The sequence below is a fragment of the Aureobasidium melanogenum genome (assembly GCF_000721775.1).
Source record: "Aureobasidium melanogenum CBS 110374 unplaced genomic scaffold scaffold_55, whole genome shotgun sequence".
NCBI lineage: Eukaryota > Fungi > Ascomycota > Dothideomycetes > Dothideales > Saccotheciaceae > Aureobasidium > Aureobasidium melanogenum.
Genome location: NW_024470107.1, coordinates 1 through 25468, shown reverse-complemented (window position 1 = coordinate 25468; position 25468 = coordinate 1). Strand labels below are relative to the sequence as shown.

The 25468-nt window shown below is 50.0% G+C and overlaps 11 protein-coding genes across 11 annotated transcripts; 4 read left to right on the top strand and 7 right to left on the bottom strand.

Moving 5' to 3' along the window:
- Positions 1-876: 876 nt before the first annotated feature.
- M437DRAFT_61129 (DUF221-domain-containing protein) lies at positions 877-1332 on the top strand (the record flags this gene model as incomplete). Its single annotated transcript, XM_041023875.1, has 1 exon — positions 877-1332. A coding segment is annotated over one exon (456 nt), but the record flags the coding sequence as incomplete, so codon positions are not given.
- Positions 1333-3186: 1854 nt separating this feature from the next.
- On the top strand, positions 3187-3906 carry M437DRAFT_61143 (cyclin-like protein; the record flags this gene model as incomplete). The annotated part of the gene is made up of 1 exon (XM_041023880.1): positions 3187-3906. A coding segment is annotated over one exon (720 nt), but the record flags the coding sequence as incomplete, so codon positions are not given.
- Positions 3907-5130: 1224 nt separating this feature from the next.
- M437DRAFT_70627 (uncharacterized protein) lies at positions 5131-6198 on the bottom strand (the record flags this gene model as incomplete). The annotated part of the gene is made up of 3 exons (XM_041025512.1): positions 5131-5449; positions 5633-5994; positions 6184-6198. 3 exons carry the CDS (start codon positions 6196-6198, stop codon positions 5131-5133), a joined length of 696 nt encoding a protein of 231 aa, XP_040874682.1.
- Positions 6199-7633: 1435 nt separating this feature from the next.
- Positions 7634-8487, bottom strand: M437DRAFT_70626 (uncharacterized protein; the record flags this gene model as incomplete). Its single annotated transcript, XM_041025511.1, has 3 exons — positions 7634-8152; positions 8186-8267; positions 8414-8487. 3 exons carry the CDS (start codon positions 8485-8487, stop codon positions 7634-7636), a joined length of 675 nt encoding a protein of 224 aa, XP_040874681.1.
- A 3270-nt stretch (positions 8488-11757) lies between these two features.
- Positions 11758-12720, bottom strand: M437DRAFT_61134 (uncharacterized protein; the record flags this gene model as incomplete). The annotated part of the gene is made up of 2 exons (XM_041023878.1): positions 11758-12251; positions 12387-12720. The coding sequence occupies 2 exons, from the start codon at positions 12718-12720 to the stop codon at positions 11758-11760; spliced, it is 828 nt and encodes a 275-aa protein (XP_040874680.1).
- Positions 12721-13515: 795 nt separating this feature from the next.
- On the top strand, positions 13516-14133 carry M437DRAFT_61133 (uncharacterized protein; the record flags this gene model as incomplete). The annotated part of the gene is made up of 1 exon (XM_041023877.1): positions 13516-14133. One exon carries the CDS (start codon positions 13516-13518, stop codon positions 14131-14133), a length of 618 nt encoding a protein of 205 aa, XP_040874679.1.
- Positions 14134-14819: 686 nt separating this feature from the next.
- Positions 14820-15741, bottom strand: M437DRAFT_70624 (uncharacterized protein; the record flags this gene model as incomplete). Its single annotated transcript, XM_041025510.1, has 2 exons — positions 14820-15626; positions 15667-15741. 2 exons carry the CDS (start codon positions 15739-15741, stop codon positions 14820-14822), a joined length of 882 nt encoding a protein of 293 aa, XP_040874678.1.
- Positions 15742-17269: 1528 nt separating this feature from the next.
- M437DRAFT_9095 (uncharacterized protein) lies at positions 17270-19036 on the bottom strand (the record flags this gene model as incomplete). The annotated part of the gene is made up of 2 exons (XM_041029065.1): positions 17270-17804; positions 17835-19036. Coding segments are annotated over 2 exons (1737 nt in total), but the record flags the coding sequence as incomplete, so codon positions are not given.
- Positions 19037-19705: 669 nt separating this feature from the next.
- On the bottom strand, positions 19706-20282 carry M437DRAFT_61128 (uncharacterized protein; the record flags this gene model as incomplete). Its single annotated transcript, XM_041023874.1, has 2 exons — positions 19706-20048; positions 20101-20282. 2 exons carry the CDS (start codon positions 20280-20282, stop codon positions 19706-19708), a joined length of 525 nt encoding a protein of 174 aa, XP_040874676.1.
- Positions 20283-21556: 1274 nt separating this feature from the next.
- Positions 21557-22889, top strand: M437DRAFT_79554 (uncharacterized protein; the record flags this gene model as incomplete). The annotated part of the gene is made up of 3 exons (XM_041027196.1): positions 21557-21577; positions 21939-22660; positions 22706-22889. 3 exons carry the CDS (start codon positions 21557-21559, stop codon positions 22887-22889), a joined length of 927 nt encoding a protein of 308 aa, XP_040874675.1.
- A 1286-nt stretch (positions 22890-24175) lies between these two features.
- On the bottom strand, positions 24176-25368 carry M437DRAFT_89269 (uncharacterized protein; the record flags this gene model as incomplete). Its single annotated transcript, XM_041029009.1, has 2 exons — positions 24176-24317; positions 24350-25368. The coding sequence occupies 2 exons, from the start codon at positions 25366-25368 to the stop codon at positions 24176-24178; spliced, it is 1161 nt and encodes a 386-aa protein (XP_040874674.1).
- Positions 25369-25468: the final 100 nt, after the last annotated feature.

The following is a 25468-nucleotide window of genomic DNA, read 5'->3' as shown; positions in this document are numbered from 1 at the left end:
GCTATCGGTCTCTTTGCTCTACTTCGCCTGCTCACGAGAATTTTCGGCTTGACTGCCATCTTCATGGTGCCCCTTCTGGTGCCGTTGAACTACGTCCATCGTCAGTCAGACTCTTCGATCCATGGCCTTGACAAGTTCAGTTGCCTGAACATCCTCGAAGGCAACACTGGCCGTCTTTGGACACACTTGGTTGCGACTTACTGGTTCACGGGTCTCTTCTGCTTGCTTTCGCGTCGCGAGCTTGCAAAATTCGTCGTTATCAGGCACATGCACGACTCTGGCACGGCTAGTCGCTTCTACCTCGTTACTGATATTCCGAACAGGCTCGGAAAAGACTTGATGGAGTCCATGTTCCATAAGCTATATGCGTGTCAAGTCAGACTGCATACCACGAGAGACAACAAGACACCATTCGTCGATGGACAACCATACCTTCGAGCGCTAACTCAGATAAAGAAAGAGGCATGTCGAGAAGAGCACAAGAAAGGTCAGTACAAAGCTGCCGCCTAGTAAACGCACTGAGCCAACGTCAGCCCAGCTCCAGAGAACTCGCATCGGACAAGGCAAAGATTGGTGCGCTGTTTTCAGAGAATGCAAGAGTACCTTACCAAGCCGTATGTCGAATACGATTTCTCCAGTCTAGCGATCCTGAAGATCTTCGAAGCAGACTCGGCTATTGTTCGTGATGTTATGCCGCAAACAATCTGGCCTCTGCACACTTATCCGGTGTCTGAAGCTCTAGACTGTATCAATTGGTTGAACGCTCGCAAACCCAGGGCCCAGAGGACAGTGATCAACGTAATCATGACAATCTTTTCTTTGGGATTGTCCGTTGTGCTCGCCTTGCCGGTGACTTTCAGTGCATCACTCGGTCAGATGGAAGACTTGACACAAAACATCTCATGGCTCTACTGGGTGAACCGAATACCTCCTCGCGCGTTGGCATACCTCCAAGGCGCTGTACCTCAACTGCTTGTCGCTGCGGTGGTAGCGCTTGTTCCGTCGCTTCTGCGATATCTTTCCTCTTGGCACTGTCATGTCACTCATGCTCAGGCAGAGATAGCGTACTATAGATACTACTCGGCCTTCCTCTTCTTACAAGCTTTCTTGCTAGTGTCAATCTCGTCGAGTTTGATGGTCACATTGTCTGAAGTCCTGAACAAGCCATCTGCAATACCCAGAGTGCTGGCCTTGAATCTCCCCAAAGCCGGTAACTATTTCATCTCTTTCTTGACTTTACAGGGATTTTCGCTTTTCGCAGACATGATTGCGCAATGGGCTTATCTTCTCAAGAAAACATTCAAGAGCCGTTTCTTGAGCTCGACGCCCCGTCATCTTGCCGCGGTTGCCTCACAGGATCCTTTCTCCATAACAGGGATGTACTCGACAGTCGCGCTTCTGGGAGTGATCGGTAGGCTCGGGAAATCCATCGGAACTTGGTTCTTCAAGCTGACTTTCGCAGCTACAGTATATTCAATCATCACCCCTCTAGCCTTGTTGCCCAGCAGCTTAGGATTGTTTGCGCTTCTGATGGCAACAAAGCCAGCCTTGCGCCGATTCAAGGAGAACGCGGCAGGCACTAACGGTGAGATATTCTCGAATGTTATCAACCAACTCTTCGTGGGCCTGTATATCATGCAGCTCTGTCTCGCCGGCATATTCATCAGTGTTGAGAGCAAGACTGCTAGATTTGCTTGTAAGGTGCAGGCGATATTGACTCTGCTTCTATTTCTTGCCACTTGCTGCTTTCATTTTACTATGGTAAGAAGTATGGAGCACCGACTTTTGACTGTGTTTTCCCATAGCAGCCTAGAGGATGATAGGACTGGAGATTCGACTGTACAAGTTGAGAGCAGGACTACGACAGGTCCTCATATACTCGCCACAACAGCTTCACCAGAGACCTTCCCCGAGTTACGGTCAATCGTAGATCCTTCAGAGACGCAGATTGCGCACATAGTGGCAAACAGTTACCCTTCAGGTCCTGACCTTAGGCGCATGACAGATGTTGGAACTTTGGCTCGACTTTCTGCGGATGACCGTGAGATCGACTTTTACTTGCAGATCACATTATTCATAAGAGATGTGGGGAGCGATCCAGATTCGGAGATTGAACAGTTCATAGAGAGTTCTTTCAGGTTACTCCATTCCGCGAACAGTTTTCCAAAGCTCAAGAAGAGGCTACTGCGGGAGTTTACGAACTCTGTAGTTCCAAAGGTAGTCGCATAGAAGTGGGTCGCTCGCGACTGGAACCCGAGCCGCATTGTATATGCACAGTAACACTCATTGAACTCCTCAATATGTCCCCATCGCGGAAAAGACTTCGTCTGCTATGTATCGACAGCCTCATGCATATTGAATGTCTAGGGTTCGACACTGATTTGGTTGGCTCGGAAACTCGGTCGCTTTGTATGCAATCAGTCGTCACTACTATATGAGATCTTACAATAGTTACCGGGAGATCAATAACAAAACGATCCGACAGTGATCAGTAGTGAGACACTACAACCCAGCGGTATTTCTCATAGGATGGGGATTAGTCGTGTTTTCTATCCGCGGATTGATGTCGCTTGTGAAGTCGGGAATCTGTGCTTCTAATTCCAGATCACCATGGTCTTTCCCAAGTCTTTCGCAATTAGAGTGCCAGTGATCGTACGGATCTGAGGTTGAGTGGAATATATTACAGTCTTCTGGTAATTTACAGCTGAATGATTTGAGACGTCGCCCGACGCCAAGACGCGGACAGAACCTCATAGTCATAGGATACGAAAGCGTCGTAAAACTCCAAATTGGCCTTCGGCTCGTGGGGATCTTGTAGAAGTAGGGGTGAATGATGATTTTCCGGACGTACACGATGGAGAGAGCTAAGACCTCCGAAGCAGAGGACATGTCACTTATCCACGATAGATAATACCCAGACCATGTATATTGAGAACGGACTGCTCGATAACCTGGCTGAGCTACATCTCGATCACTTCGATCCTCTGGAGACTGGATCATCTGATGGACAAAGTATCGATCGCGTTCACAGAGGGGGGGAGAAGAAAAAAAAGATGGATGCAGACTCAACCTAGAAGCGATTCCAGAGAAGAGATGAGGGAACATATGTCGTCATTGGAGGTGGGATCGCTTTCATCGCAGAAACCGCGTGGTGCATTGCATATCTAATGTCTTTGTCAGATCAGAACGCGGCCTGACAGATCTGGAATCGCCCTACAACCTGAGTATCGGTGGAAGTCGAGATACAATCTGGTCGTTTTGCTTTCAAAGAGCCAGAACGATCTAGCACTTGGTGCTGATACACTGTTCTTGGCAGTCAACATCCTTGACAGATACAGCTCAAAAAGAATCGTCAAGAGATGTCATTGTAAACTCCTAGGTGGTGTCGCTCTTCTCTTGGCGAGCAAGTATCTCAACCGCTTGTCCACCGCGTCGAGCTTTCGTGAGAGGTGTTGTCTATTTTCTGGTTATGAGTTGCAGGATATCACACAGATGGAGAAGACGGTGCTTCTAACACTGGACTATCTAGTCGGCTTCCCCGCAGTCATTGGATTCATGCAGATTGAGCTGCTCGATTTTCAACAGTTGAAGCCTCTCTATGACATGATGCTCTACATTTGCGAGCTCACGCTTTGTTATTCGGAGTTTGTGTCGACACCAGCAGCACTCATAGCCAGAGCAGCAGTAGAGACCGCCAGTAGGCTGATTGGTAGATCACTAGGGCAGGGAGAGGCCAGTCAGGATACTGGTGATGAAGTTCGACGATTACTTCCTCGAATCTCCAAGATCCTATCGAAGCCACCTCGTGCCCTCTTTTACAAGTATGCTAGAGAAGAAAGATCTCGTGTGGCTTTGGCTGTCGGTGGATATCAGTCAGAGTGTGGCTCCACATATAGGAGATACTAAAAAGCGTGCAGCCTTGTATGGTAGAGCTTGAAGGTATGGCAGGATGTGGGCAATACAGTTCGTATTGGGTGCTAGGATATCCAGCAACAACTACTATACCATTGGTGTCTCAGTTATATGTCTGCCGCACGAGACCGTCACATCATAGCTGATCGAACTGAACTAGGCGTGCTCGGCTGAGGCAGTATACCTTACTCATCTGTGGATGGTTCTCAAAGCGGTCAAAAGCTCTCATGCTTATAAATGCTGTTGTTCTGCATCGCTAAACACGGATCTCAATTGGATACCCAGTTGAACCATCTGAACCATGAGAGGTTGTTATCGTGGAGCTAGAACAACACAGAGTCTTGAATCTCATTCGCATCATTCTGGATCTCATCTCTGATAGAGAACCGAACGACGTTCGAAGCAGAATCTGATGAAGAAAGCGACAGTGGGAGATCGCACAAGCATCAATTGGTAGACTGCCCTTTCCTGGCGTGAATTCTACCCATCCAACATCGCGAATCAGTCCAGCTTGAGCGTAACATTCGCTGCTATCTTATGGTTGACATTTGGCATTGTTACCAGTAATCATGTATGATATTTTGCAAACCAGCTAAGGATCGATCTCTTTACCAATACAGTAGGCTGACTGGCATGTAAGCAAGGAAGTGCTCAAGCTTGAACTTAATGTTTTCACATCATGTAACCATAAGATGGACACCCTGTTGCTACATCACGGTCACAACAAAATTTCGAGATCAGACAACTCAAATATGGGATAACAAGGAGTTTTCCACCAGTTTCCTATAGTAAGCGCTTGAAGGTGAAAAACAATGTAGATCTCTTACAAAGTAGCAATAGGTGAGCCTCCGGAGTTATGCGTACGAAGCTGCAGAAAGACTTCAAGCAAGGTGATCACAGGCTATCTGCATGCTGCATTTTCGACAGAAGCGTCCTCTGCTTACGTCGTAGTTGATGCTGCAAAGTGATGTTATCCACAGTAAGAAGAACGTCAGTGTTCCGTTATGTCTTCTTCATTTAGCTGCCAATCGACAAGTTGTTCGCTTTTGTCTGAATCTGACTTAGCTGTGTTTTCAAGGACTGCATCTCAACACCTAGACTGTTAAAGATGGTTCAGATAGAAGAACTCTCGGCTTGTACAGCCTCGATTTGGGTCATAATGTGTTCCCTAGGCGGGTTATGACAGCCTTCCTTAGGTCCTGAGCGTCTGTATCTGTGCTATGGAGTCTCTTCGTTTGACTTGAGCTCTGATACAGTCGTTGTGGGTTTCAGTTCATCCTGGATAACAGCATCGTGGCTGTCCGAAGGCTGCCCTCCATGAATCGCACGCATATGGGCGACTGAATACTCGGGACGTTTGAAAGGATTTTTCTTATGGTTGTTGCGGTTTTTGTGTTGGCAAAACAGTTTCCTTGATCCGCCATGCATCTGGTGGATCTCGCGTTCGTGTCGGCGAAGGCAGTTTGCATCGGAAAATGTTCGCACTAGGAAACAGATGGAGCACTCGAGTTTTGTTCTGTACTTCTTCTCAGTTTTCCTGTACATAGATTTAGAAAAAAGTGCTGCAGTGCTGGAGGATTGGAACATCGGATTGTGAGGGGAGGCCTGGATGTATTTCTCTTTCTAGAAAGCCTGAACGTAGAAAGTCTCAGCGCATCAGGAAGACACACCCGCGACGGCCTTTGTTGATGCAATCAGATGTCTCTATATCCTTACTTACTTCGATTTGCTGATGTTTAGAGATTCCTTCTTGCGATTCGCATATGCCATTCTTCCGTCATCTTTCTGCGCAAATTTGTTGCTCAGAGCGTCTAAATCCTGGGAGATTCGGGTTGGCGCGTCCGTGCTGAGTTCTTGGGCGTCTCGTTGTTTGTCTGAAGTCGACTGTACAACTCTTGCGTCCAGTATGTCTAGACGTGATATGTCTGCCATGTCCGGGGGACTGGCAGTCATATCACGAGACAGATTGGCAGGGGTGCTTTGATCTGCTGCAGAAGCCGCCATGAGGGATGTTGAGCTTGGGGGTGACACAAAGACAACCAGGAGGTACAGTACCTGTGATAGAGATGTTGCGTCTGTAATCTGCAAAGATAGCAGAAGTAAACGAGACACTCATTTGAGGAGCCGTTTCGGACTGTATGTCAGATACTTTGACGCCGAGACAGAGGTGCGATGAAAACAGTGCTAGCCTGGTAGTCAGCAGTGTTACCTAGATATCCGGATCTGACGAGGCTGAAACACCTGTGCTTGAGCAATTTCACTAATGCGCACCCACAGCCTGACCATGGCTGCTTAGCTTCCTGACGCCCATTGCGTAGTGTCTCAAACAACCTTCCCTATGAGCTTCCTAAGCTGGAAAGACCGGAAATTGAGCAATGAACATAGGCGGTGCGATCCCAATTACAGCTCCCACTCCTTTCGCCTCGAAGATATCCTAGTGGCAAGTCGCTTCAGCGCCTGCAGGGCTTCCACGTTACATATATCGGGTCTCTTCTGAACCAATTACAAAACGGTTGTCATACTAGCAGATCAGACGTGTGCGAGTCTAAGCTCGTTTGGATTTCACCACTCGAAGATCATCTCGGAGGAGCGATAACGATTCGAGCTTTTACATATGTTGACATCAAAGACTACAGAGAGCGAGCATGTGGAGTGCGAATGTTGAGGTAAGACGTTCGAAGCTTCTTTCTGCTCATTATTGTCATGTCTTGTTCGATGTATGGTGGGGGAGGTGGACGTGTCCGAACACAATTCGTTAATCCGGAGAACTCGCCAGCCACCCATGAGGAGTGATCTGGACAAATTTTCAACTGTTTCGAGAAGGTGCCGTGGGGAAGGATAAGTTTCAAGATGGAAAAAGAGTAGTTGGTCACGAGAGAGACGAAAGCACAGGATGAGGGCGTCGTGTCGGTTCAGCAAGAGCCCCCAGATCTAATGACCAAGTAAAAGTCAAAAACCTACCTCGGGATTGGAATGGAATTGTGTTGACGCCTAGGGGGCAGCTTGCTAGCGGCATTATTGACCTCTCAGAAGGCAGCGCTGCCTAGATATGCGCATCCGTCGGACTCGAAACATCCATGCATGAACACATTCGATAATGCGCGCCCAGAATCCTCATACGGTCGCTTGATATCCTGACCTCTATCGTGTGTAGATCAGTAAACCATGCAAGCTGTCAGTCGCTGAGATAAATGTGTTTGATGAATCAATGACTGTCCTGCAATCTCACCTGCGGCTCCCATTCCCCCCAAAGATATCCTAGTATTACTTGCTTCCAGCAGCCACTAGATCTAGACAAACCATGCATCATCACTATATCAAATTGAAGAATCAACGCAGATCGCAATCTCATAGAATGAGGCGACATGTTTGCCCGAGACATGCTTTTTGCGCTGAGGGTGCGTATCGCGCTACATAACAGCAATGATATTGTCTGCAACTTTGAATCCAGTTAACCAATAACTCTCTGTATTAGTGAGCATATGCTGCAAATCAGATAAGTCATGCGTCCAGAAATGCAGAACGTGTCACAGTTTATGACTCAAGGATCTCTCGATCAATCATAAAGCAGACGTAGAGTGTTCGATCAAGCACAAAGATTCGTTCGTTGTTCGTCGTGTAACTGCAACTCAGACTCTATCGTGATAGGCTTTCTGATCAGAGAACTGTACTCTCAAGCTAGAGTGGAACGTCCTGTCGATCGCATAGACTACTCGATACTTCATTCCTTTCCATTCTTTGGACCTTCCAATTCCTTCTTTAGCTCTATCAGCACATCTACCTCTCCATTCTCCAGGAAGTTGGGCAGTTTTTGAGACGAGTCTATCAAATCTCCTACTGCAGTCACGGCCTCGGCGAGTGTCGCTTGGCAAGAGGGAAGAACAACTCCAGGTGCAAGTCCAGGATACAGTTTCTCTAGTCTCCGCATCAGTTGTCCCAAGAGAACCATGTGTTTGACTTGGAACTCGTGTTTTCCATCCTTGCCAAGCTCGGTGAGGCATTCAATGACGTGCCGCAGATTAGAACTGGTCTGCTCGACGGATTCTGTATCGACATGCAATTTTGTCAGACCACGATCAAACAGCCTTTCTGTGATAGACATTGCATTAACCATGTGATTCTCTTGATCTTTGCGCTGTCGACAGCGCTTGTGCGATAGTATAAGTTCCTGGCATCGATACAGTATATTGTGAGACCCTTCGTACTTCGAGTCAGTGACGGTCAAGAAAAGTATCTCAGGCTATCAGCATGAGAAGCCAGTCCACCAGCTTACCGTACAGAATCCAGCAGTAGCGAAAAGCTCGATCCTCAGGAGTATCCAAGGAAGGGACAACGATTGGGTTGCAGTACAGATTCTGTGTGATGGTAAGTCGAAGTGTCAGAAGAGAAGGCTTTTGAAGATCTTTTGTGACCGTTGATGATGTTGATCAGCAAAGCACTTGCAGAGTGTTGGGAAAAGTGCTTCTTAAGAACCTACCCGTCGCTTGTTCGATTCATTTACCTTGCCTCCACTTCCTGTGCTTCATCGGGGGAGACACTGCCCACAATTCCAGGCCAAGACATGAATATGACCATGTCGCAGGTATCGACCTAAGACTAGTCGTGCTTGCACAGGCTGTATCAGAATTGCGGCTCGGTCGGTCGTAGTTCAGATCCAGTGTCGGGGATGCAGCGCCTGCATCAGATAGCGCTGTTGATCCAAGTCTTTGGACTCTGTTCATATCCCTGTCTCTCGTCGTTCTGCCAATCATTGTATCCTAAAAGATTTCGGCTGACCGCTAGTCTCGAGTCTATTCCTCCCCTCTTGAGTTGCTCCATGGGCTAGATGGTTATTTCGTGTTCGCCAAGCTGTAGTATGTCATAGCAGGGCCAGATGATATCGAAGCCACATAATGCCAATTTCCCACCATCTGCAGAAAGACGGCATCATGCTAGCACTCAAGGTCGCTAAGCGAACCATAGCAACGTGTCTCTTTGTGACGTCTGGATTATCGAGTACAACAAAACATCATGCTAAGGAACACTTCACATGGGGTGGGTGGCATGTAAGTGGCAGCGAAGATACAAGCCTGCAAGCGTACATAAACCACAGCGCCCCTTGCATGGTGAAGCCTGGAACGTGGCCACAAATGAAATTCATGACAGATTGACGCAACTTTGAGCTTCGTACCAGCTTGAAAAAGGCTCCGATGATGATTGGTGACTAGACCACTTGGTTCCCTCACACGACACTCCGAGAGCATCTTTTCCAAGGTCCTAGAAGACTTCGACCTTGCTTCCTTACGATGCAGCTCTGACTTTATCAGTGCAATAATTCTCTGGCGTGATGGCAGTAGGGTACAATGGCCGTACCATCGAAGACTCAAGGTTGTCGGAGCGAGGGCCACGATCTCGAGTCTTTCACAGATCCGCGACCACAACGCAAAATGAGGACGATCCTCGGTGCTTTGGGAAAGACACTACGGCGCGTATCTTAGAAGGCGTAACATGGCGACCTGGATTGAAGCGGGCCCCATAGGACTGACAACGAAGGTGCCGCGTCGGCTGAGATAGAAAACATCGACATTATCTTGAAGGTTGTTATAGACATTGCCGCCGGTTTGTGCGAAGATGGAAGCGTGCCAGGTGCGGCATATGACGGTAAGGATGTAATTTCATTTCCATGCGTGCAGATCATTACCATTCCGTTTGCATCGACAAGAGACAGAAAGCAATAAGGCAGTACTGTGGTCTCTGGACCGAGTTATGTTGCTGCGAGACAGCACATCAGAAACACTAGCAAGTTGGCCAGCACAGGATGCATGATCGGGCACATGGTATCCTGCTCCACTAATTTCAAGACAGCTGGCAGTGACAGCGCGTCGTGCTAGATGTGGAAGCTCGGAGTTACTGGATGGTTGCCAATCCCAAGGATGTAGGGGAAGCCGATCAGGTACAGTGCGAGAGCCAGGGCATCGTAGTTCATGGCAAGATGGTGGGCTGGGGCGTCTGTAGACCAAGACAGGCAGCCGACATTGTGGTTGTCAGGGGCGATGGCGTTAGCGTTGTACCTGATCACTGTGAAGAGCTCCATCTTTATGGTATGGACCTAGGCCGACAGGACGAGGAGAACGTCTTCAAAGCGGGAGGACGGCTTCGTGACGTCGATAGCTATAGCAACTCGGCGGGCCGTTTTCTCCGGTCCTGCGCAAACCCAAAAGCTTTGCAAACGGTATGAGCGACCGCGTGTTGGGTTAGGGCTCGGGCCGAGACGCCTGCCGTCCCGGGCAAGCAAGAAAATGACAAGCAAAAAGAAAAATAAGAGAAATGCTTATCTTGACTTCCGATTCCACAAACTTGCTACACTGCTTGCTGGACATAGGGCATCCAGAATCGGTACTGCTGCGGTAAGGATGGAATCGAGGTTTTGGCACATGCAGGTACCGTTCACAAGCCCACTGACTCCGCAGATTGCGACAGTAGCACTTTCCAGACCGGGATCGGCGCAGGGCGGTTTTTCAGCTTGTGAAGCAACCCCCGTGGCTGCTACGGCGAACAGCAGCAAGTTGGCAATCATGATAAAGATGAAAATGACAGTTCGGGTGTACCGGCAGAAGCTGTTGTAGGTATCTGCTAGGCGATCCTGATGGAACTGTCTCACAATTTATACAACAAGAAGAGTCGACTCCTGCGTTGGGCTTGGAGCCGACAGCTCAGGGAAACCAACTCTGGTTGTTCCAGCCTGCAACAGTCACCACGGATATCGTCGGCTGGAGAGAATTCTGCTGGCTGCAGCCTAGATGGTAGGGCTTGACCGATCGGTGAGACCCGAGGCCTTGCTAGTCAGGTACCCAGATTCTGTCTCATGTATGGATCAGTTACCAAGCCATGTGCAGATGATGGTCGTGCAGCTTTCTCGAAAGCCTTCGGAAAGGGGCAGGGACCGCGTGCCTGGTCTTTACCAGCGCGTCACACGTTGAGATACTATAAGCCAGGTAGGTCATCAGGATTCGACAGCCGTCGCCGGATCCCTCTGCCTGTGCCAAAATTCAGCCGCACTCAGCTCGGGGATGCCGAATGGTAAGTATAGAGGTTGGGAAGAGGCTGGAGCCAAACGCGACGAAACGCGATCTGTTAGTCACATCAATGCACAACGGTGTACAGCAGAATACAACAGGCCAGGTAGATTGGTCAGCTGCAGGTATGACCCCTTGCGCATTCTCAAAGCTACACAAAGCATATCACTTATCAGACCAATTGCACCCAATCTCTACTGGAGCTTAGGGCTCAGCGAAACCGTGATGGCTACATCTACCAAGAGTCCAATGAGCGTCAGAGTCTGAATTGGAATAAACACTCGGTGATGCCAGAGCATTGAGCTTGTCTAGAACGATGGACTGCGAAAAATTGCTCGTGCAAGGATAACTAGGACAGGAGTGCTTCCATTGCTGCAATGTACATCTCATCCGAATGGATTAGCGTATCTTGCTGGTAAGGATTCGTGATTATTTGGGGCGAAGTCTATTGTGAACAGCGAGATTAGCGATGGCACGTTCTAGGGTATTCGATAGTCCAGCGAGATTGATTGGTGCAATTTTGATATTTTGCTCTAGTGTAAGCCGGGGATGATTCAGTGATACTCACTCTGCCCATCACGATAGGCAGCATGAATTGCAAAATTATTCGCCTCTCTTAGAACAACATCCAGTCGGAGTATATAGATAGCCGAAAGCACATCAATTCTGGAGACGCTTCCAGAGAGCAGACACTTTGTAGACGTAAAGTGATCGTGTGGATCAGTGTGGTGAAGTAATTGTTTAGTGAGCACAGATTTGTCCATCAATGTTGGTGCTGCGTCGGATCTTCTCACGCCTTCTTCGCAGCCTTCGCAAACATCTGCTCGACACTTCCCGTGCCCTTGAGAGCCAGTCTTACAGCCTCGAACTTTTGTTCGGGTGCTCGTTTCCCATTAGCCACACTCTCCATGACCCACTCGACCGTCACAAACTTGACATTCTTGCCTCCAATCTTGGTGATTTCTTTCTGCATTTTTGAGGCCGACAGACCGCCGCCGGCACCTATAATAGAAGAGGCATTAGGACGACCTAGAATGACGTGTGTGACTGAGCGACGACCGAGGTGGATGCTGAGACGTGCACCATGAGTCACGAGCAGGTGTTTCAACTTGTGGTCCGAGATTGTGGGATACGTGCTGCCGTTGATATAGATGCAAGCCCCCGCGAACACCTGGGGAGATTTCCGTATAGCGGCGCTCTCTGGATCCTGATCTTGGTGGATCTCGCTCTGCTGCACATCAGGACTTGAGTCCTCGCGTAAGAGTTCGTCGTCGTAACTCGAGGCTGGGCCTTGGTCTTGTGGCGAGTGTTGTGGTACCGGTTGCGCACTAGGTATATCCAAAAGATCCAGCTCTTGCTCTTTGCCTCTATTGACCATAATCTTTGCCTTTGCTTTCTCAGTCGGCGTATCTTTGACACCGACTTTTCTGATCCTGAAAGCTTCTACCACACTCATCTGGCTTCCGCTCCTCAGACCAGGTGCGCCTTTGGCCCAGCTCCCATTGTCTAATCTGCCATCTTTGCCAAAGTCTTCACTGCCGGCACCAACAGTATCTGCAAGCCGAGCACCACCGGACGCGCCTCCGCCGAATTGATTGCTAAGCTTCAGACTGCGTGCGTCGCGCCAACTCGTGCTTCCTGCGAGGCGGTTGTCTGCTTTCTGATGACCGGTCGATGACGAGTTCCATGGGTCGAAGAAACGGTGCTTGGGCTCTGCGGTCACTGGAGGTGGAAGCTGGTATGGGTTCGACATGCTTGTTGTCCGTGTGTGCATTTGCGTCGGGCACCGTCCCAGACAGACTGGCCTGTGGATGCTATCGTGACATCTGATACTTGTGTCAGACCAGTGTAGTCAAAAAGTTTGTTTTGGACTTTTGAATGATGCTCTCTCTGGATGACGCGACGAAAGAGACCGCCAAGTCACGTTCTCAATCTCGCTTGCACCTGCCAGCTTGTCAAGTTCGGCTTTACCTGCCTCTGCCCGACGAATAAGTGGTCTACTACAATCAAACGTTGCCGTGGTGTCTGTCTACTGAGTACCGCGTCTATGTACATATACCAGCTTCAACGAAGAGAGTGTGCCCATGCGATCCGGTAATGATGACAAGAATCACAATCGTAAGTGAGTTGCTTCTGATCTTTGGATCTTGAGGGTTGGTCAAAGCCTCGGCCGCAGACAATAGGGCTGTTGGATGCTGTTCGCCTTCTACCTTATCGAGCTTGCACGAGCGAATGGAGACGAGGCAGATTGCGTGTGGGGTAGGTAGTGCCATAGTGGAAGGCGGCCTGGTTGATCACTGATCAGAGTCCTAGCAGCGGATGACCAAAATAGAATAGCCAGCGCCAGCACCCCCCACATTCTTGTCGGTTGTCCTGCCACTGCGCTTCAAAACAAACTTGAAGCCGTCTGCGACTTTCACATTTGTCGCTATCGTCACCATGGCTCAAGTACGGCCACCATTTGCTGCTCCGACGCATCAGGAAGGCGGAAGGGACATTCCTGAGGATGCGACACGTACCGTGACATTTCGACATCCGGGCTACCGAGATGAGCACAACATCATCATGGTTCTACCTGTGCTCGACGACGCGCGAGATCTACCGATGCGACCCCAACCCGACAGAAAGATATCCCCTCGTCCATATCTTCGCACACTGGCGTTTCCCACATGGAGATCTCCCGTCTAGCTGGTCGCAACTCAGAGTGCCCAACATGCCGCCCAGCCGGGCGTTGCCTCCTCAGGGCAGTCTCACGGACGCCCTGCTCGCGCGCGACATCTCCTGTCGCTTGACTGCTACCGTCGAAGGTACCGAGTACGCTCATCTCGTCCCGCGTACCCAAGTCGACTGGTTTCGGCGAAATACAATGTTTCGCTACGGTGTAGCGCCCCGCCCCGAGATCGAGCCCATCGACGTCCCGCGCAACGCCCTGCTGCTTCGCTCCGACATACACACAGTTTTCGATCAACGTCGTTTCGCCATCACTCTCAAGCCCTTGCCTGTTGCTAGCGACAGCGCAGCGACACACGGACTGGCTGTACATCTGTTTTCCCCCGGCTTGTCCGAGCAATTTGTCAAACTCTACCATGGTGTCGCTTTGCAACCCTTATATGGCGTCGCGCCCGAGTACTTGTTCGCACGCTTTACCTGGACTGTTTTTGCTTAATCGGCTCAGTTCCTGGAGCAAGGCACCAAGAGAGCCCTCTACATTGTACACGATGGCGAGACGTCTGATCAAGAGGTCAACGCAGACCAATGCATGCAACTTTACTTGAGCTGCAAGTCTCGAAGTCTCAGTCTTTCGAAACGCAAGCGCGATAACGGAGGATCAGTCCAGGAGCGCGAGTGCGATGCTGAAGGACAAGAAGACGAAGATGAAGACGAAGATGAAGACGAGGGTCGATACAGAAGACGTGCCAGACTGCGTAGCTCGAGTTGCCTTGCAGCTTCGAAGTCTACAGCATTCCAAGCGCTGCTCGCAGTCACAGACACCACGTCTACGGACACCCATGACCTTGACGCTCCATCTTCTGCTGACCCTCGTGCTGCTCCATATGCAGGCGCAAGGAATGATCTGCCTGTCTGAGAACCTTTGGATTGGAACTTGCCTACATGAACGGCAATGTCCCACGCAGGTCGGTTTTCACAGGTTCTTGGCTTGCTCGCCTTGCAGACGTCGAGGGTCCATACGAGTTATCGTTTGAGGTCTCGGTCCTGCAATACTTTCTGGACTTGGTCAAACGAACGACGATGCATAAATCTCAAGCGCTATACGGAGAGTCTGTTGGTTGAGTTGTCTCCCTCACTCGCCTCTCTCAGTCGCTCTCAGGTAAGTCTTGTTCAACATCTCCATCAAAACCCTAAGCGCTGGTATACAGCCTCCACTCGGCCTGCAATCTTTTGACGGTGACCCGTGATCTTCGACTCTTCGTTCGCGAGCAAAGCCTGTAAGTCCTCTACATCATGGCCATTCTGCAGCTCCCAGCCTATCTCCATGATGGCCTCGTCGTGCGTGTCCTCCAAGCAACTCAGCTCAGACACCAGAAATTCCAGTTCCCCTTCTTCTTCCAAGTCTTCCGCAACAGTGATCATTCGATCCTGGATGGCTTCTTCAGTTGCTCGATCGATGATATAAGGCCTACCGCGTCCCCAACAGGAAACCCCTAAGGCAATATCATATACGGGTGCCCTTACCCCAAACATGCAGGCAGCTGTTCCGCAAAGGTATCCTCTCTCAAAGAGGGACAGCTGGTTTCCATGGTCTACGATTGCCCTTCGCAGGTCGGAGGAGCTGGGCAGAGGTCGGCCGACATGAAGTCCAGGTAGAGTGAATCCTCTTGCGATGACAAGGTCCATCGAAACGGTATGAATCACATTGTCGTCCGGCACTTCCCAAAGGAAAATGTACTCGTTTTTGAACATGTTGGCTTCTTCCTCCGAGCTCCCACTTCCCATGGCAAAATCTTTGGCATGGTAGATTTTGGTTCGAGGGTCCGTTTCGGGTGAGGAATGCAATCTTAACATTTCGTGCATCTTTTTCGTTAGGAATCTTTTGATAGGCGACATGGAGAGCTCGGATGAAGTCGGACGTCGTCGACACGAACGCGGTGGGTGTGCGACCATAGAGATTTCTGTGCTGCTGGAATTCCTGGAGCAGTTCTGCTTGTGTAAAGTGGTGCGGACGAACACCATTGCGTACTTTGCGGCTTCTCAGATCGCCCGCGCTTTTCGTGGACCAGCAGCGATATAGGACGGGTGGAAGACCATTGGACATTTTAGGGCAAAAGTCTTCTGGATCTGATGGTTCTATGTTTTAAAAAGGTCTTTCTACTTGGTTTGAAAAAAGCAAGAAGCAAAGCTGTGCTCCAGGAGTGGGGTTTGGGCTCTTATTGACAAGTCTGCTGACGCCCAGCACGTGCAGCCAACTCATAACTCACCAATAAAGCCCGCCACATGCATATGTACATGCACATGCAAGGCTAGCAGAATTGGACAGCACAGCCAAGTCAACCACAATACAGCACGACTTTTGAGACAGATTCTGCACATTCTCACAGTAGCGCGATATCTGTTCGGATGGACGGCAGTGAGGCTCAACACTGAGATATCGTGGCAACTTAATTGTTGATTCAGGTGAGGGCTGCTGTAGAGTTATGCGGCAATAGTCGCAGAGGAGCTGATGAAGCTTCTCGTACTCGGACGCAAGTGAAGACGGGCCACAGAGACGCTTGCCGGGCAGGAACATGCTAGACGGTATTCAAACACGCCAGGATTTGCCAGGCCTTCGAAATTGTCTGACAAGTCTGGGTGAGGCCTTCTAAAGACCGCAAAGGGACTATAAAATCCTCTAGCGAGGATCCTGGTTGACGATGCATGCGGATCAATCTATCTAGACGTGCTGTCGTCTCTATCACAAGGATATGAGTCAAGAACAATTTATTTAACAGCTTGACAGCTGTGAAGCAGGCAGAAAAGAACAAATACAGAGCGCTAGACCAGGGCGACCTACCAGAGAAAGAGACCTCACAGGCTGATGAAGAGGTGCAACGATGCATCTACTCCAAGCCGACTAGGTAGGCGAGTAGATGTTCACTGCACACGTCTCACTACGGACAGATGCTGGATGGAATATGGCATTATTCAGGCCTATTGGTCCGTTTCTACGTACTCTCCCTAGAGAGGTTCTTAATACTCACGACCTAATTTGTGAAGATTGATTTTCAAGGATGGAATGGCGTGTATAGAAGTTTTGAGGCATTATCGACCCCGTGTGCCAGAAGCAGTTTTACCAGTGCCACGTTACCCTTCAGACAAGCCCAATGTAACGGAGACCACAGTGATTCTTTCGCTCGAGGAGCGTTAAGACTCGGAACATCCTCCGCCATCTTAAGAGACGCTCCAGCAGCTGCATAGCTAAGTAGAGTATCTCCCCTGATCTCCTGCTGCTTGGGATTCGCACCTTAAGCAAGGATATGCTAGAACAGCTCGACATGACCATCACAAGCTGTAAGACGAAGCGCAGTCCTTTCCTGGTTGTCTAAAGCATCGAGCTAAACACCATGGAAGGGCAGCGTCTACACGACCTTATCGTGGCCTTCTGCTGAAGCTGCTTGCAGTGCGCTGCCGTCCTTACCGCCCTCTACATTGACTTCTGCACCTCTGTCGAGCAGCATCTGCACGATCTTGTCGTGGCCTCTTGCTATAGCTGTTTGCAGTGCGTTGCCATAGTATCCGCCCTGCGCGTTGACGTCTGCGCCGCTGTCGAGCAGCATCTGCACAATACTCCCATGGCCTCCTGCTGAAGCTGCTAGCAGTGCGTTGCCGTACTCTCCGCCCTGCGCGTTGGCGTCTGCACCTCTGTCGAGCAGCATCTGCACGATCTTGTCGTGGCCTTGTTCTGACGCCCAGTACAATGCCGTTCGTCCACTCTCGTCTCTTGCATCTACATGCACCCCTTCCTTGCCGAGAAAATATTCCAGGACTCTGTTGTGGTTACTTAGTGCAGCAAGCCGTATCGGTGTCATGCTCTTTGCGTGATCATACCGCCGTGTCTTAGTCCAAAACTGACCGAACCAGAACTTGAATGCTTCGCCGTCTGTGTTATACAAAGCCAACGCGCCTTGGAAGATGTCTTCTCCACTTGCGTCCTGAGACAAGCTGTAGTGAGCCGTCCACCGCTCACAGCAATACTCTATGAAGTCCCTTCTGCGTTTTCCTGTCTCTGGAAAATTAGTCAAATGCTCTTCGCGAAATGGGCCCTCACGGTCCTCAAGGCTAAGGCAGCGTATGCAAATGGATGTCATCGTCTGCTCCATCTCCATCTGCTGCACACAGTGCCTCCATGTGTTGTGCGCGAAGCTCTAGGACTGTCCATTGTCTTGACGAGCGACAAGAAACTCTCGCGCTGTCTGGTGTATCAGGTATATCCTCGAGTGGTTGACAAACACAAACAGGCCGCACCAGTGCCTCAGCTGCTTGCCGAGGTGGTCTGCATCAAGCTGAGCCTCTGCACATGTCCTGTGCTGCTTAGAGGTCGCAAGACCGAGCGCCAACGCCATCTCACCCACTGCCAATGGTCGCCGAGCTCCCACGATGATCTGCAAGATGAGCTTCACTTTCTGATGCTGTTCTGGTGCAATTCTAGCCAGTATCTTCTCGTAGGCGCCCTCTACAGAGGAAGGCACCGACTTGACGGGCTCTTCGTCTGGTCTGAAGCTTTGTTGTAGAGTCTTGCGGATATCGTCGATAGCCAGATGGAGCCAGAGGTACGTGCGGTGCTCCATCGCCAGCAGAGTTTGCTCTATACGGACGGATGTGCTCTCGCGAAGGCCGAGCTCTTTCGCCAGTTGCGATACCCGGACGTGGATAACACGGTTGATCTCCGCATGGATCTGATCGTTCTCCTCCTCGCCTCGCAGGCGTATAGCAGGTAGAGACGCCGGTATCTGCTCAAACCCTCTCTGAATATCGTCATAAGGCCGGCTCGTGACGATGAACTTGAGCCACGACTGACGAGGGCCCCGAGACGCGGCGTCTGCGTGGAAACGAGCAAGCTTTGCGATCAGGTCGCCTCGATCTCTGTCTCTGCACTCGTCAAGAGCATCGAGGACACATGTCGCGCTACGTGCAGCCGCATCCGACGTCGCTGCGAGTAAGATGCGCCACAGCTCGTCAGTCTCTTGCTGCAGTCTGCTTCCATCTTTGTTCCACGCCGGGACAGCGTGCTGGAGAAGGTGTGGCTGCTGCTGGAAAAGCTGGTGCAACAACGCGCACAGACCAGTCGCGAGGCTGTTCTGTTCGTCGTTGTCCTTGAAGAAGAAGTAGCAGATAGTGCTGTCGTCTGCATCACTCCGAAGCTCTTCGTCCACCAGCGACCTCGAGAGGACCGACTTGCCGCAGCCAGGATCTGCCGAGATCCAGAGCAGGTCATCGGTAGCACTATCTCTCCAGCGCCGGTACAACGGGTGAGACAAGGCCCACTGACAGGTCTGGTCGACACGATCGGGGTTGATGTTCTTGAACTGCTCGTATGTGCTGGCTTTGAAGACTTGGTGGCAATCCCGGTGTTCATCGTTCTTGTAGCCATTTTGCCGGCTGGGACACATCGACTGGATGAGACTGTTAATCTTATTGCAGATAGACTTGTATCCAGAGCTACGGCAGCCGAATTTGTTGAGATTATAGTGATCTACAGGTAGACCCAAGTTCTCCACGGTGCGACCCGGCCGTGTGGCCGATTGCTCTGTGACACACTGACGGTAGAATTGTCATCAGTACAACCGAGTTCACGTGTCATTCGTTCCTGCTTACTAGCTTCTCCCACTGGAATGATCCTAGTTTCAGGATGCGCACTTTACGTTCCTCGAAGAAATTTATGACTCTGGTGTCCGAAGAGTTTTCGATGAATCGTCTGTGTAGGTCATGCAGTAACAGCGAACCGTACTCTAGCCCCTGCAACATGACAGGATTTGAGCCTAGAGGATAGAGGATCTGCGCCGCCGCGACGCCCCACTTTGCAAAATCGGAACCAAAGTGAGGGCAGCCCAGGAAGACGATAGCTTTTGTAGATTCCCTTATTTCCTGGTGCTTCGAGATAGCTTGAGCTATGGCCTTGTGTGCTAGCAGTATAAGCAAATCCATCGCATTGGCGACTCTGTCCACTCACCTGCTTGACGACTAGACCCCCATAGCTGTGTGCAACAAACAATAGATGACGTCGTTTTCCCTATCATCATCAGCTACCAATTGGTCGATTTGAGTTGGAAAAATCGTACAGTCTCGCTGCCGCGAGCAAGTTCTAGACTGGCCAAAAGCTTGTCTGCCATGCTGCATAATCTTGTCTCTAGTGCATCCCTTTTCCAGTACGAGTCGTAGTTGAAGAAGAAAACACGTGGAGTGAATTGATCAGCGCAGTATACGTCGTGCACCAGGAACTCGGTGACCCAGTTCACGTACCTCTTCGCTCTACTCGCAGAAGCAATGTCAGAAAGGTCAGACGCATCGGAAGTGATGCTATCCTCGGGTGCTTCCGCTAACCAGGTCGTGTCGGGGTTGGACCCAAGACCATGAACCAGCACAATACTGAAATGACCTTGATTAGTAGAAACAACTCTCTGACTCTAGCAAAACTCACTCTACACCCTCAGTGTCTTTGCATGTATCTTTGCCGTGAACACGTAAAAGTCCATCCTGGCTTTGAGGGGCTCGACGGGCATCCAAGCGAGTCGGTATCATCCTCCCAGCCTGATTGTAAAAGAGGAAAACGAGCAAGACTGCCAGAGCTAGTGCAGAGGCTAGCGATACGACTGTCTCCATGTTTGATCTGGTGTTGGTACGGACACAAACAGTAGTGGTGTGCGTTTTCGAAGAGCTTGCCTTGGAGACGGTTCTGGGAAGAGCATCTCAATTTGCTGTTGCTGGTCCGTTGTCACATTGGAAATGCCTCGTGATGCGAGTGGGACTCCGGGATAGAGCTCGACCCTAGCCAATGGCAAAGCTCCTCGTAAGCTGCAGCGGACATGCATGATTGCGTTCAGCCGTATCGTGTCGCTGTTTCAGGCCGGATTTGGAGGCGCGCTTGGGTGACAAACAGACTAGACTCACCAAGAAGGCTTTTAGTGGCAGTCGAGGCGATAAATAAGAATGTTTTTTAGGCTCATCACAGCGACCCTTGCGATTGACAATGAGACGATCTTGACTTTGAGCACACAAGGCTCTCTCATCGCTTGACGAGAATCTGGTTCGGGTTGGGTTTGCCGAAACGCTTCTCCCGCGTTAGTCCCCACCACCATCCTTCATCCAATCATGAGCATTGGCGCCAGTGGAGATCACCAGAATGGATTAGCGCTTCGCTCTGGCCAAGCTTCGGCCCAAGGATTCGGCCAGCCGCCGACTAGCTTTAGGATCTCGCCGTCACCCAAGCCTCCACCAACGCATGCAGTAATACTCAGCCCCAGCGCAGAGTGATGCGGAATTATGCCATGCCCATCCACTTGTACGGCAGTACTTTTGCAAATTGGCACCTTTTATATTCAGGCACGAACTCGACCAGAGCGCTGGCCATAACGATTACCCGGCTACTTCCTATTGAATTATCAATGCATCATTCTGCAAAAGAAGATATGGGAAATACTGAATGCAGTAGATATAGCGACGTTGGAAGCTTTGCAAGAAACTCAGACGTCGGTCTAAGATCGATAGTAGCAGAGAGTGATGATTTTCTGTGACTAATGAGGGATTACCATATCTGTGCATTCTACGATACAGTAACGAGTATCTTCCACTAGAGACATCGATGCGAGTTTATGTGGACGCTCGCATCTTGGACCAGGCAGGTGGCCTATAGGATGGCTTCCAATTACCCTGCATATGGATGGCGCTTATTTCGACAGGGTTGTTCTGGTTTGCAGTATCTTCCAGGGTACCCAAGCCTTCGTGCTTTTGTGCAGACTGTAGATCACAGAAACATTCTTCTCACTTTGCGTTCTTCCCCTAATATATCCACGATTCGCTTGAGTCGTTGTTCGGTCACGTCAACTTTCGAGTCCTCTGAGGGTGTCCAATAGGCCTCAGAGGCTGAAGAGCCACGCATGCTGATTGGCCTTTTAATAGTGAGTCCAAGTTCATATTTTGCGCATCACTGGCTCACAACCGCATATGCTCCTGAACAATGTCGCCATACTAGTACCTGGCTGACCACAAGCCAGACTCAATTTGTCTACCTATACGCAAACGGCCTGTTGCGAGTGAATCTTCCAACTTACTGTAGTCTTGTGGGATATGCTTCAACCTCGCACCAAAACACATAAGGGCAATTAAGCCCAGGACGATACTATGACAAACTCATTCGCTCGTTGCCCTGTCGAAACATTGTTCTCTCCCGACCAGGCCCTGGACACTAGCATTCTTGTGTCTCTTAACCAAACCGTCAACTCAGCCCAAAACGCGTCAAACTCCAATCAGCTCTCTCAGCCTATATCTGCGACCCTAAACCACCTTCCAGGCGAACCATCGATAGGTCTTGGCGGTAAGGACGTCCATGATTTCATCCAAAGAGAGCTTGATACGCCTGTATTAGACGAGATGTATCCTAGTCTGTGGCTCGTGGGCCGCCAAGAATTCGACCATATTGATCCGCTACATCGACAGAGAATCAAGGGAAGGTCTGTTGTACCATCCGAAGATAGCGGGCTACACATGGTGTGGACAGAGAACACGATTTATGTTAAGCCCATACCACTCTGCTTGCTCAATCACAACTTCTGGACTCGATATCTAGTGGAAGCATCCGGAGGAGGAGGCACAACGTCTGTTGCACGAGACTCGAGACGGTCAGATCGCCTAATTGCCACGGGGTTTCTCCGTTCATACGCTTTCCTCATTCGTCACCGTTGTGACTATGAGATAGCAAAGAATAGCTTACTCATACCTGGCGACTTCGACTGGACTCAATGGTCACGTTTTATACACAACTTCCGATCTCTTAAAGATGGTGATAGAGTCGCGAAGAGATACCACTACGGTCAAATGCGACTTTCGCGCCTGAACTGGGCCGTGCGTCTCTTGCGACCTCAAGGGAGTCCAACCTGGTGGTTCTACGAACTACCTTACTGGTCTACTATGCCATACGTGGAGGCCGCAGCGGCACTACTGCTCTTCCTGTTCGCAAGTGTCTCGTTGACACTATCATCTATGTAGGTCATGCTCGCTGCGCCAACAGAAACTCTGCGCTTCCCAAGCTTCGGCGCCGCCGCCACGACAATTATGAGCCGAGCATACTGGGTTTTCTCGCTAGTCGTTATACTGCTTTCATTGCTGAGCTGGACATTACTAGTTGGCGTGCCTCTAGGCATCTTCGTCTGGCAGCTTGCGTATGGATTCTCATCTAGGAAGAAGAAGCCAGCAAACGCGACAAAAGTCTAGATAGATGTCCCGAGTCAGGTGGATCCTTCGATGACATGCCGATAGAGATGAATCTTGAGCTCTTTCGACACTTGTGTTATACATCCGTGACTGCAAACGACAGGTGTCACGAGAAGGTCGACATGGTCCAGTCAAGAGTGGCTATTGCAACAAACGAAAGCAACTGAAAGCAGTAGGCGTATGATGATTAGTCTCTCTCGCTCGTGCACATGCTGTCTTTGCTCGTACTTCATTTCCTTTCCACCGTCAAATATATCCTAGAACATTCAGGTTATTGATTGCTCGCTGCTACACGGTCTGGATATGAGCTTTATAGGGACGTATCGTGGCTGACGACTACTGAAAAACTAATGATTAGGAAACAAGATATGGGAGGCAAGTGTCACAGCACAGTCTGGAAGAAGGCGACAGTAGTATTACAAGCAGGGTGTGAGCAAGTCTATTTGAATTCGTGAAGACGCTTCTCTCAGGGTTTGCCTGCCTACACACTTATAGTGAATCGTGTGTGATCGTTTCCCTCCAAAAAGGAGGCAGACTGCTCTACTCGCTTGTTACATACCAGGCTATAGTGTGACTGATTGGTATCTTCAGCTAGATTTAGTTTCCAGGAACATATATCTACGCAACGTGGACAAGACACAGTCGAAAAGAAATGACGAACGATGACTAGATCCCCGCTTTCGCTTTTACTCCAACATGTTAAAGATGACGGCTTCTGAACCTCGCTGCAACAACTCATCGCTATATCGTAGGCAGACCTGACTTACGACCTCTGCCTTCTGTTGCTTGTAATGTGTAGGAGGTCCCTATATTCGTTGTTCGGGAAGGAACCGATTTGTAGTTGTTTTACCAACAAGGACAACTGCGTTAGGGACGAGAAAAACTCCATGTCTGCCATCGGATGTATCTTATACAACCATGCAGTCAAATTGCGTAGCTCGGTCGTGAAGTTACATTCGATCTCGAGACCTGCATGGGAGCAGTTTTTTGACCCTTCTCTAGTACAATGGTCAAGCAGAGCGAGTGTGCAAACGACACGGCAAGTGGTAACGTCTTCTTCGCAAATGCTGTGGTTGATAGCAGTGGCAAGTTCTAAGAGCTCCACTGCGAGAACGTGGTGTGCGACGGGACACTGTTTCCATGCTTCCAAAAGCCACAGGGACAGAACAGATGCTTTTTGTGACACAGAACGTTGATCGTGATCTGCTGTGTCTTGGTTAGAGTCAGTCAGTCTATGGGAGTAAGACAGGCTGTCTGCCACAGTATTCGAGAGGATATTGCAAGGCTCATGCATTGTGAGGGAACAAGAACCAAGGACTCCATCCGTAGAGAACGGCCGAGTGGCGGGCCTCGCCATCTCGTTGCTTCGAGATTGCGATAGCCGGCGTTTTCTTGTTAGCGAGTCTGGAATCGGGCTGACTACGTCCCCTGGAGAGTTGACAAAGGTTGTGGCGGCATACCTAGGGCTGGTCGCAGGTATCTGCACACGTGCGGATGAGCCCTTGCTTGACATTCGAGATGAGCTACGGGTCCTTTCTTGAGCAGAGCGGTCGATGGAGCTTTTCGATTCACCATGACCCAGTGGAACGACTGGTGCGCTGTTCGGACAGCTCGAAAATCCGGACAGAAATGTGCCAATGTAGTCAGAAGACGTTGGCATTGGCGTTAAGGGATCCTCCGAGGGTGGGATAGAGAATATCTCGGCGTAATCAGAGTGCGTGACCATTGCATGACCAGGAGTTCCATGACTATCGGGCGTGACTGCGCTGGCATGTTGGTATGTGGTCTCATAGGGGTTTGAGTCGAGTTCGGCACAAGTGGAATAAGGTGGCGCGGTGGATGGAAGATATGGCGAGGTCTGCAACGAATGATCTCCAGCCAGTCCTAGACTTGCTTGCAATCCGATACAGTTCTTGCTCCGTGAGCTAAACAGCTCCTCGAAGCTGGGTGCTCGTGATTCGTACTGCGGAGGTGCAGGCGTATCTTGTGGTACGTTCATAGTCTCGAAGTCCTTAGGATTGCCGACCACGTCTAAGTTGGTCGAATTCGGTGCACACCAACCCTGCTTTACCCACTCGTCTATACAGCCGGATTGTTTGCTGGAGTACAACTCTTCGAGGATTACTGAAGAAGTGATTGCTGTTTGAGATAGGGTCTTGCACACATTCTGAATCGCAGTCGAGGTTGCTTCGTCGTAGTTTGCAACAAGCTGAAACTTGTCCGACTCAGAAAGGCTCCTGAGCTTGCGCAGCAGCGCCATCTGCTGACCTTTCGCGTTTGCCTGGCGTTTGTACTGTGGCATTATCACATGGCTTCTCATAGACTCCATAACAAACGACATTCTCATGAGCTTGTGCTTTCGAGACTTGTTGTCAGAAGGGCTTTCGAAGGAGATTCCTGGGAACTGCTTAACAATAGCGTCGTGGTCATCAAAGGCGGTTTCCAGAGCAAGCGACTCAGCTGGTACCACAAGAAACATGAGACGACCTTTACTTTTGTTCTTGTTTCTTACCCGTCCAGTCCGGATCCAGATGGCTAGCGTTATAAAGAGCCTACTGGTTTTCTGGTTGACTCCAATC